We start from the raw sequence: 12,111 nt of genomic DNA on the forward strand, positions 1-12,111 counted from the left end.
GGGGGGAGTTCAGTACTGCTTACTCACACACCCTTTTTGCATTTAAGCATTTTGCCTTGAAAATTGGACCCCACCCCACTGTTTTATATGAGATTTGGATCTGGGTGTAAATGCACAAATATGTTGCTGTCCCATACTTGAAGCCAAAGATATTTATTATAAACTAGGGAAAAGGCCCGTTGTGGAAATAAATACAATGAGCTCTAGAAAGAAGCTCTGGGCGGGTGCCCCGCCCTTGGACACTCAGTGTCAATTTGCTGTGGCGACCTCAGCAGGGTATAATGACACTGAGGAACCATTTTCTCCAGAGGAACTGATCTCTGCTACCTAAAGAACAGTTGTAATTTTGAGTGATCTCCAGCCCTCACCTGGAGATTGGCAACAATAGTTCCCCAGAAGGGAATGGTTGGTTTGGAGGGTGGAGTCTATGGCTTTGTACCTGTCCGAGGTCCCACGCCTCCTGAAACCCCACCCTCTCCAGGCTCCATCCCTCACATCTCCAGGAATTTCCCACCTGGAGTTGGCAACCCAATCTCCTTCCCAGCCAGTCATCAACCTACCTTTATTTCCTCCTCACTCTTCAGCTTTCCACCCCACACACTTGCAGCCTCTCCCGTGCTCTGAAGCCCTGACTGCTACGTCACATTGGCTGTCATACGGGGGCCACCTCAGCAGCATATAAGGATACAGAGCCCACCATTTTCTCCAGGGGAACTGATCTCTGCCATCTGGAAAGCAGTTGTAATTCTGAGTGATCTCCAGCCCTCAGGGGGGGGGAGGAACAGCAAATGATTTAGAATGTTGGAGGCGAGACTCAAGCAATGCAGCCAGTGGATAGGGACAGATTCTGAGTGACACACCAGGGCGCCAACCAATTCCGGAGCGTGTGGAATGTTCTAGAGAAGTGCCACCACCATTTGGCTTTTATATATAAGGGAGATACAACAGGATTCATATCCATACATGGGAGACAGGCCTGCAAAGCACTTGAAGACCCTATGAAGCTCATGGGTTTTTTTACCTGTAGTGCTAAACTACCCCTGATCCAGAGCTAGGAACTATTCCCTGCCCATGTCTGTTCCCTAGCAGCTCCCTACCACTGGAATGCCTACCCACCTGGCACCCCCTCTCCTCCTTTGTTTTACATTTATGCGCCTTCTTAAAAATCAAACCTAATGAGACACTGGAAGATCCATTAATGGGTTGCGAGCACATTTTAAAATTGTTCAATACCAGCTGGATGCGGGGTTCTGAGCATGGGGTTTCATTATAGAGAGGAGTTTCACTTTATCCCAGGCCTTTTCCTGAGCTCTTGATTTGTATTTGCCACTCTGGGGGAAATGAACTCCTCAGGGAGTTCAACAGATATTTTTAAGCACAAGGTTGCCAAATACCTAAATATCTATCGAAATATTTCAATGAACACTGCAAAAAGTCTCTCAGTGAGCTCAAAGCTTCCTCCAAAGTGAAAAGTTGAACTCCCCGAGGAAGACACTGAAACAGGAGGATATCTGGACCTCTGTTGGAGGAAGACTGAGCACTTATTCAAAATAGACTTAAAGGAGTCCTCCTCTTTAAACTTTTGTGTAGTTAAGGAGGACTGCTATTAATAAAGAGGTTGTGAAATATCTTTTGTGATATATTCAGAGACAATACTTAGATGTTTTGATATATGATTCTTTCTATGTATTAAGGCTTATATGATAAATAATATATGGTGAATAAATTATAAAAATATAAAACAAAAATATATAAAAATTATTTGAGATATTTTATAATTGTCTGTAGCACGGTATTTGCTGATTTTTAGCATGTTTCCTACAACAGGGCAAACAGCAGCACAGAGGAGCCATTTCAGGTTCAGAAAATGACAGATGAGGAAGAGTTGAACTCCCCTCCTGTCCTTCCTACCCATCCTGCAGCCCTGATCCAAATGGACCCTTCCATGGTTGCTATTTAGCAGATAAAGTGCCTGAGAGATCTAATCACTGATCTTCTGGCATCTAAGTTGGTTTGTCCATAAGATAGTTCATGACCGCACACATGAACACATGAAGCTGCCTCAGACTATATTGGTACATCAAGGTCAGTACTGTCTACTCAGACTGGCAGCAGCTGTCCAAGGTCTCAGGTGGAGGTCTTTCACGTCATCTACAATGCTCCCTCTGAGCTGTGGAGTCTTGTGAGCAAAAATCAATTACATAATCTCAGATGTTGTCAATATATTTTTTTTATACCTACTCTGGACTGTGTTGCCATCTCATGGGCAGGGCGAGGAGGGGGCTGAAGGGCAAATATGGAGGAAAAGAAGAAAAGGGTGCCAGCCATGATGGAACCATTGCTGTCCTAAACCAAACGCCTGGCGGAACATCTCTGCCTTACAGGCCCTGTGGAATTTCATAAAATCCCGCTCTGGTGGCATTTGGCAGAGTTCCATCAGGTTGGAGACAGGGCCGAAAAAGTCCTGACTCTGGTTGAGGACAGCCGGATATCTTTGGGGCCAGGGATCACCAGTAGACTGTTCTCAACGGAGCATAATGCTCTCCTGGGGAAATACCAGATGAGGTGGTCCCAAAGATACTCAGGTCCCAGACCGCTCAAGGCCTTGAAGGTCAATACTAAAACCTTGAATTTGACTTGGTATTCCACTGGAAACCAGTGTAGCTGGCATGGCACTGGTTGTATATGTGCCGTCCATGGTGTTCCCATCAGGACTTGCGCCGCCACATTCTGGGCCAGCTGGAGCTTCTGGGTCAGTCTCAAGGGTAGGCCAGCGTACAGCGAGTTACAGTAATTCAGCCTGGAGGCAGGGGTCATTTCCTGCAGGAGTGCACGGGAGCGGAGCTCCGGCAGTAAAGAGCCCAGGGGGCGGGCACATGCAACAAGCCCCACCCCCTGCTCCCATCAGCCCTCAGTCAGAGCAAGAAGCAGCCAGGTAAGCTGCAGAGCCCCTCCCCGGCCCCCCGGTCCAAAACAGTCCAGTGGCACCTTTAAGACCAAGTTTTATTCAGGTACAAGCTCTCCCTCCTCTGCGAGGACAGATCTGCACGCCCCCCCCCCAATAGCTAGCAATCCAAAACAGTCCAGTGGGTGTTGCCTTCTGACACACTTCCGGTGATGTCAGGGGGCGTGGCGTATGCAAATAAGTTATGCTAATGAGTTATGCTAATGAGCTCCTGTACCTCTTTTTCTACGAAATGACCTCTGCCTGGAGGTGACCATTGTGTGGATTACAGTGCCTAGGTCAGGGTGGGACTAGCCATTAAGTGAGGATAGCTATTTTGTTGCCATTTTCTCTTTGGGGATAAGGGCGACGGTGGCAGCATTGCTGGTTTTGCAGAAAGATTCTTTTAAAAAATATTTTCAAAGGAAGAAACTTGGCATGGCAAGCATTGGTGGTTGTTAAGTCGCTCGCTTAACAAAGTAGTCGGAGAGAGATTCAGCAAAGATTCAGCTTTATTCAACAACTCGAACACAACTCCAACACCGATCAACATCTGATAGCCGAACAGCTTTTGCATTAAAGCTGTTCCCTTTTTAAACTCTCCGGCTAATGTAGCCACGCCTACTATACAATTATCAACCAATAAGGTCGTATACATAAGGACCAATCACAGACGTTCCCGCTCAGGGAGCTTGCTGACCAGTGATTGGTTGGTTCTTCCTGGGCTAGCAATGTGATTGGATGGATTTGGATCCTAGCCCAGGACGAAGCTTTACATGGCAAGTCAATTAGATGATTCATGTATTGCAATGGCAGCTATTGAATACATTACAGTGGTAATGAATGCTGGATTACAAAAACAACTAACACACCAGGGCACTGCACAACCACCAACTTTCCAAAAGCTCACAAAATGGCAAGGGCTACATTGTTCATCAGTCATGCTATCACTGACTATATCCAATAGGTTCTTATTAGACGGGCTCTAATTATTATTTACATCGTTATCCCACAGCTCCTCTGAGGAGCTCAGAGTGGGGTTTAAAATCCCCACTCCCATTCACTCTCATAACATCCCTGAAGGTAGGTTGGGCTGAGGGAGTGTGTCAGGTCACCTGGAGAGCTTCATAGCTGAGTGGAGCTTTGAAGACGGATTTCCCCAGTCCTAGCCCAGCACCCTAACCATTGCACTCCACTGTCTCTCACAGTGTGCGTACCAGATGTTTCGGGGAAACCTACAAGGTGAGTATGAAAGCCTTCCCTGTTTGGCCCTTTCCCAGTTGCTATTTAGAGATGGATTACCACCTCCGAACATGAAGGTTCCATTTATCTACCACAGCTAATAGGCATTAATAACCCTACTTCCTACACACATTTCAAGATCAGCAATGCATACGTCAGCTATGGGAAGGATCACTATTTTCACAGAGATCAGGGGCTGGATTTTGATGCTGGAAAAATGCAATACCTCCACAAGTGCTACCATGTGTGCATGTTAAATGCCACCAAGTCACTTCCAAATTATGGAGACCCCCATGAATTAATCCCCTCCAAAATGGCCGATCATTAACAGCCTTGCTCAGCTTTTGGAAATTGAGGGCCATGGTTTCCTTTATTGAGTCTACCCATCTCATGTTGGGTCTTCCTCTTTTCCTGCTGCCCTCAACTTTCCCTATCAGTATTGTCTTTTCCAGTGAGTCTCCTTATAATGTAATAGCCTCAGTTTGGTCATTTTAGCTTCCAAGGAGAGTTCAGGCTACCATGGGGGGGGGGACGACACATCTGTATCTCATGCAATAAATCAGGTACCATTTCTTGTGTAAAATACAGGTTGTCTGGGGAGGCCAACAGACGCACTAACAGACAAAGATACACGTGTGTTATCATATGAGGAATGCACATTGAAGCAACCACTATATTGTGTGTTAGGTTCAGTTATCTCTGTTTTGGAGTGGCAAGATTCGATGCGCTCCCAAATCAATTGGTTGACTGAACTGCCAATCAGTAGCTGTCCCATTTTCTACTGGCTGTGTTGCCTGAGTCCCGCCCATACACGTGCCACCCAGCCTCTTGGCCTCAGTGGAGTGCGAGGCGACGGACTGGACAGATGCTCTGGCGGCCGGAGGCTGTGAAGGCCGATGCCGACCATGGCAGCGCCGCTGAGGCTGACCATGGCGATGCCACAGCGCCTGTTGTCAGCCGGTCCTGGGTAAAGGTAGCCCCCTGCCTTCAACAGGCTGCTTGCAGGGGAAAGAGGAAGCCAAGCCAAGCCGCGAGGCCCCTTTCGTCGCCCAAGCAGCTTGCCTCTCCCTCTCCTGCCGCTGGAGCGGAGTCTCACAGCCAACCCCCCCCAGCAGCGGTCACACAGAGCTCTTGCCCCCGCCCAGCCTGGGCTGCTGCTTCCCTTTCCTGGATGGACACCTGCTTTGCGTGGTGCCCCTTCCACAGGGGGGGTGGGAATGAACAGGAGCGGGGGACCACCGAAACTTCTCTGCAGCCAGGCAACATGAATCGCCTCCCAGGCATCCTGGTAAGCACCACTTCTTAGGGCGCAGCAGGTGGCCTGGGGGCACAAGTTGCTGCCGCCGCATGCTTTCCCCTTGCCTTGCACAAAGCTCTGTCTCATGGCCCCACTCAAAGTCTCTGTCCCCAGCAGCCCCTTTTGCCCCAGGCGGTGTTTTGGGCAGCTGCCGGACCCCTTCAGGCAATGCGTACCCCCCTGGATTCTCGCTAGCCGGAGCGGTATCAAATGGTGGCGGCAGCAGCAACACCAGGCGAAACCTTCTCGCCATGTTGCCACCTCCGGCCTGGCGTAACTGGCCTCACAATTGCTGCCTTGTCTCCCTGTAGCTCCCTGTAGCTTGGCTGAAGTGGGTCCTCTGGGAGGCATCACTTTGGTGCCCAAGATTCTGATGCATGCATTTTCAAAGTGGCAATTCTCCAGGGTAGGGCCGTCTTTCTGGTGCAAGCCGCCTGCCTGTAGTTGCGAGGGGGAAGCACAAGATTTGCTTATAACGTATAGGAAGGAGGCTGCAAGGGAGAGAGGCGCAGTCACCTCAGGGTGCTGGAAACTTTCAGATGCCAGAGTAGTAAAAGTCCCAGGGCACAGACATACGGGACCAGGGCATGCTAAACCTGTGAGCAAACCGAACAGCAGGTCAGGGATCTGAGAAAGGGGAAAGGTGCATGGGGGTGTGTGTGACTGGCTTGTCTGCCAAAATTTTCGCCAAGGGGGAAACTTGGCGATAAACTGATGCAGCAAGCAAAGTAAAGGGAGGAATCGTGATATTTCTTAATATATATAATTTTGTTACACAGGGCTTTTTTTGTAGATTAGCATAATAGCATAATAGGCCACACCCAACAGCAGAAACTCATTAGCATATTAGGCCACACTCCTGACAACAAAGCTCATTAGCACATTAGGCCGCACCCCCATGTTACCAGAAGTGTGGTTATCCAGCCACACCCACCTTTTGCTTGTTATTCTGTTTACCTTGTTTGTTGTCAAAACCCAGGGCTTTTTTTGTAGCAGGAACTCCTTTGCATGTTAGGCCACACACCCCTAATGTAGCCAATCCTAATGAGTTTCTGCTGTTGGGTGTGGCCTATTATGCTAATGAGTTCCTGCTGGGTGTGGCCGACTCAGGAGCCAGCCCGAACTCTATTCCTGTGTGTTCCTGCCCAAAAATAGCCCTGTTGTTACGTATTGGTCATTTCTGGCACTCCCATTGCCTGCCCAGTGCACTACATTAGCCCATCAGCCACCCTTCAAGGGTACTTGCGTGGCATTGCCTTGGTACTGGGTATACTCTTCTCCCCCACACACTGCCAGCATGGAATCAGCTGCCAAAATTCTCACAGAATCAGCTGCCAAAATTACAACTGCTCTCCAGGAGGGAGGGGAGAGGAGATGGAATGCTAGAGTCAGAGGAGCAGATAACAGTAGGTTGATGGTTGGCTGGGAAGGAGATAGGGTTGCCAACTCCAGGTTGGGGAATTCCTGGATATTTCCGGGGTCAAGTCTGGAGATGGTAGGGTTTGAGGAGGGGTGGGACCTCAGACAGGTACAAGGCCATAGACTCCACCTGCCAAACCAGCCACTGACTCCTGGGTAACCACTGCTACCAATCTCCAGGTGAGGGCTGGAGATCACTCTTCATTACAAGTGCTCTTCATGTGGCATAGATCACAACCCCTGGAGAAAATGGTGGACTCTGTGTCATTATACCCTGCTGAGGTTGCCACAGCAAGTTGACACTGAGTGCTCAAGGCTGCAGCACTCACCCACAGCCTCTTTCTAGAGTTCGCTGTATTTATTTCCACAACGAGCCTTATTCCTAGGTTATAATAAAAAATGAAGCATGTGGGCAAGAGGAGCTAACTCCTGCCCCCTCCTGCACCTCATATCCCAGTCCTAGTGAGCCAGCAATGGGATTGATGTTAACTTCACTTTGGAAAAACAGACCTTTTGGCACTCTCCTTTGGGGAGCCAGAATGCAAGTGTAATGGTGCTGACTGGACAATGTCCACTCCACAGCCAGCCCACTCTATACCAGACAGTGAGGCACCAGAATAACAAAAACATTTCCTTAACTTTACTAAGGCAGACAATGTGAGGCCTTTGGTTCCTTTGGCATCTCTTTTTTGCTCAAATCCCATAGAATCATAGAATGTTAGAGTTGGAAGGGACATCATTACCTGCTAATTGCTACAGATCCCAATTCAAAAGTGGCCAACCTTTAAATGCCCATATTCTGATTTGAAAGCTGGAGTTTTACTTTTGGTACGGAATTCTGAGTGTTTGTTACATTAGCAAGATTAGTCAAGAGCCTGATCTCATAGAGCATTTGAAAACAGCACCATTAAAATGATCCCTTTTTCTCAGGGGGAGGCAGGAGGCACTTCTGCCTGAGCAGGATTAAATCAGTTTTATTATTCTGGTTTGGAATAACACAGGTACTCTGTATTGTCTAATAAGACCCTTTTACAGTGCAATCATAAACAAAATTGATCTAAGTACATTATCTTAGAAGGATGTAACTCTGTTTAGGATTGCACTGTAAATCTTTTATTTTTTTTTCAATTTCTGCTAATAGACTTGGTTTTTAGATTTATTCTCAGTTCTAGGCAATGGACAACTTATATTTGCATACATTTAAGTGAATGGAAATTGGCCCTTATCTCCTAAGAACTGACAGCTCTTTGGGCAGGCTAAGAAAATAATTACACTAATTACTGCGAAACAAGTGTTCACACTGTATTACAGTCATGAAGACCAAATAAGCAAATCAGGGCCGGAATTCAGGGTCAGGCACCCTTTTGAACACCCCAGTCAAAGAGTTAAATTAAACAATGGTTGACATTTTCTACTCTCTTATAGGGTGGTAATTCTGAACTATATTAATAGTTTAAGCAGGGTTGCCACTCTTAATCCTGAGCCTTTACCAACAACCTGCCATCAGGTGCAGTTTCCTCTGTCTCAGTGCCAGGAAACATTTTCTTCATTGGGTGACTCTGAAAGCACTGGGATCATGGCCAGTAAGCCCAATTTGCAACCTTAGGGCAGAAGCAGAGGATAGTTATTGCTCTGGATTAATTTGCCTTTTTTACTGCCCTGCTCCTATGGTCCTAATAACAGCAGCTTGGCTTGTGGCAAAAATGATGGGAAAAGTTTCATATGCCAAATTTCTGTGTCAGAATACTGCTTTCATAGGACAAGAAAACAGGAGCATTTACAGAAGAACTTACTCCCTGGCTGCGATCACACACACTAAATAATCTACTTTCAATGCACTTTCCAACTAGATTTTTACTGTGTGAACTGGCAAAATCCAATTCAAAAGTGCATTGAAAGTGGATCGAAAGTGGATTATTTAGTGTGTGTGATTGCAGAGTTGAAAAAAAGGGAAATGTCCTTGAAAAAAGAGCCGCAAAGCTCAAAATGTATCAAAAACAAAGCCACCCGTTTAACAGCAGCTTTGAATATATTCTCATTTCCTTGCTGCATTCCTCTGTAGGTTTTTTTTGGACAGGACTGATTGAAATGTGCTCCATAAGGGCTGCTCCTTAGAAACACAGAGGAAGTCTGAAAGTGAAGAGCCACTTGACTTCTCTCACCCATAAGGCCATTCTGCTGGACTCAGGAGGGGGGGGAGTCTCCCATGCTACTTAACTAAGGACTGACCCAGAAATGACTTGGGATAGTAATAGGAACAGGCAGCCAGAGCTGGCAGCCTCAACAAGGAATGTGAACTGCACTTGCAATACTGTTGGGCAGGTTATATTTAAACAGGGACTTATCATGTCCCCTGCTGGCAGAATCCAAGCAGATCCCCAGTCAGGAAAAATGACTGACAGTGTTGCCTACGGGCTCAAACCAATTGTTCCTGATGGAGCTGCAGCTACCCAAAGAATCTGCAGGGGAAAAACAGAGCAACCAAGAATGACAAAATTGTTGGGTGCAGGAAAGTAACCGGTCAAGCTTAGTAGTAGAGAATAAAGGTGGCACACATCATTGCTTTGCACGAAGGTAAAAGGGAGAAGAAATAATGTTCCCTGTATCCAAGAGTGATAAGGGGTAATACCAATGGCCATCTTTGGAGGGCGCAGTAGACAGCCTGGAAAAAAAATAGAAGAGATGTTGCTGCACCGTGGCTGATTGGAAGAGGATTATCAAATCGAGCAAGCTGCTCTTCATATACTGAAGGCAGAAATTTTTTGGATGATATGATCCAAGTGCCATTGCCTAATGACACAGAAGAAGGTTTAAACATGATGAGCACATCCTCTGGACAGATGCCATTGAAACTAATGGGAGTTGCTTGAGAGCACTCATAAAAAAACCCATTCCTTTTCAGTAGGGCCTGTGCAGAAACATGCCGTTGTGAATTGCCTCCTATTTTTGCTGGGGGGGGGGGAGGCAGCACTTTTCTAGTGTGGTGTGGCACGTATCGAGAAACAGCACTTAATTAAAATGTGAGAGGTCTTTCTTGTTCAAAAAAGTCATCAGATCCATGGCATATCCCTAGGAACCACCTTAACAAGCTTTAGTGAAAACCAGGCTTGTGAGTTTCACAGCCTTCTCGGTGCCCCATTCTTGAAGTATGAGGGAATCTGCAACTGATCCTGCTTCTTTCTCGTGAATCTGCCTGCTGCTACTGTGGAGGTCTGGGGCTCCACAGTGGCTGTCAGGTGTGGCCTGGGGAGGCTCCCTCGAGGAGGGCATGTAGCCGTACAGACAGCAACAAGTCTGAACTACTCATCCCATTGCACACACAACAGGCTCCTCTGTTTTCCACCCCTGCACCCAGATAGGTAAAGAATGCTGGGTAAAGGCAAATGCTGCAGGGGTTTCCAGAATGTGGAAAATTGGAAACAGAAGGGCTACAAAAGTGCAAAGAAGAGGGATGTGCTGGCCTGAAGATTAGTGTCCAGCTGTTGGAATCAGGAGAATGAGCATCTGCCACAGTCTCCTTGTAAGATTATCATTCGGTCTTTCAGATCACCATCTGTGCAAATGGGGGGGGGGAGGTAAAAGACAGAGCCCTGCCCTCCATTTAAACTCCACTAATATGCATACAGTTACCCACAGTTAGGCAGGAGTTTCTGTTTTACACGACAGGCAAACAACACGAAATTGGCTTTTTGATCACTGACACAGGAGGGGAAAGGAGTGTATTCCCTAGCTATACCCAGTCCCACAGAGCAAAAAAGGTAATGGATTTACCTTGCCGGATGGAGACGTATCTGCCGTTGGAGGCCATGAAAACTACTTGTGGGTGACTCTCTTCCAGATCAAAGAGTTCATCTTTACCTGGCTTGGAGCTCCTGCCAGATTTGAGAGTGCCAGTAGGACCCATGGGGGCAAGGTATTTCCCATCACAATCCTTGAAGGCCAGCTTGCCTGCCTTGAACTCCAGTGTATAGCCAGCACGAAGGTCAGGCTCCTTGACCAGGGTGCCATCATTGCGCAGGTAGCGATTGTCGCACGTTCGCAGACAATACTTCTTGTTCTGGAAGGTGAGCGTGATGAGGGAGTCCACACCCCAGGGAATGTTACTGTCGGTGGAGATCTCGTCCTCTTGGGCACTGAGATGGGCATATCTTCTCCTGCTAACGCTCAAGAGATTAGCTTGAGGGTGGATGGCCAAGTGGACCGTCCAGAGCTCTGTTTCAGTGATGGTTTGAGCAAAGCAGGACAAATTATCTTCAGAGCCACCGAAGAAGCGCTTGTGTGGTTCTGACTGAAGTGCCCAGCGCCCGTCCGACTGAGTGATACTAATGAAACGTCCATCGCTTCCCGGCTTCTCAGCTTCACATGAGACCTTGCCATCTTTGTCAGCAGATAAGTACCTACCTAGGTGGCTCTTCAAGAAGACCACAGAGCTCTCTCCATCCTGCTCCAGGGTCCATATTTGCTTCCTTTTCAGGCTGGGCGCCGAGGCATTGACCTTGTAGCCAAAACTCTCTGCTGTTAGGTATCGATTATCACAGTTGATTAAGCCAAACTGGATCTTCAAGACCTGGTGGATCCCATTTGTTGGCATCTTCTATTGGGAGAGGAAATATCCCTAAGGACCAGGGTGAAAGTCCAGTTTTCCCAGTCCTTCCTAAGGTACAAAAATGCGTGCGTACATATGTACACCCTCCCAACAGAGAGAACTGGATTAATGCAAAATGAACCTTACACCTCAATCAAAGCCACCGTGACGTGCAGCTGCCCCAGTTCCCAGTCCCTCAGTGCCAGCTCTTCCTTCATTTAATCTGCAGCCCATAAAGCCAATCTTGTTTGACTGTCTCTTCCCCCCTGCTGGCAGCACTGTTGCCTGCTCCACAGCTCACACTGATCTCTTCCTAGTTCTCCTCCTCCTCTTCTCTGACATGGAGGGCGGGGGGGGGGGGGGGGGGGGAGCTCAGAAAATGCACATGCTTAGGCGCCGCAGCCTGCTTAATTAGCACAGCTAGGATTACAAAGCTCTCAATGAGCTGCCAGCCTCCTGTAACCAATAGTTGGGCTTCTGCATAAGCCATAAAGAGAAGGGGGTTGACAGGCCACACAATGGTCTTTTGAAGAGGCCTATTCTTCATAGTTAGCCTGCCTCTCTATGGTTGTGGTGCTCTATACTGTATCTATGTCTCTCATGCCTTTGCAGTCTCAGTAACTC

General features: G+C 47.6%; 1 protein-coding gene across 1 annotated transcript in view; it reads right to left on the reverse strand.

The window, feature by feature from the left end:
- Nucleotides 1-11,493, reverse strand: part of FSCN2 (fascin actin-bundling protein 2, retinal) — a 35,945-nt gene extending 24,452 nt beyond the window's left edge. The window contains exon 1 of the mRNA XM_015408821.1: nucleotides 10,674-11,493. Within this exon, the coding sequence (XP_015264307.1) occupies nucleotides 10,674-11,493 (820 nt within the window). The remainder of the gene's footprint in view (nucleotides 1-10,673) is intronic.
- Between the last annotated feature and the right edge of the window lie 618 nt (nucleotides 11,494-12,111).

This window comes from Gekko japonicus, unplaced genomic scaffold (genome assembly GCF_001447785.1).
Source record: "Gekko japonicus isolate JY-2015 unplaced genomic scaffold, Gekko_japonicus_V1.1 scaffold57, whole genome shotgun sequence".
NCBI lineage: Eukaryota > Metazoa > Chordata > Lepidosauria > Squamata > Gekkonidae > Gekko > Gekko japonicus.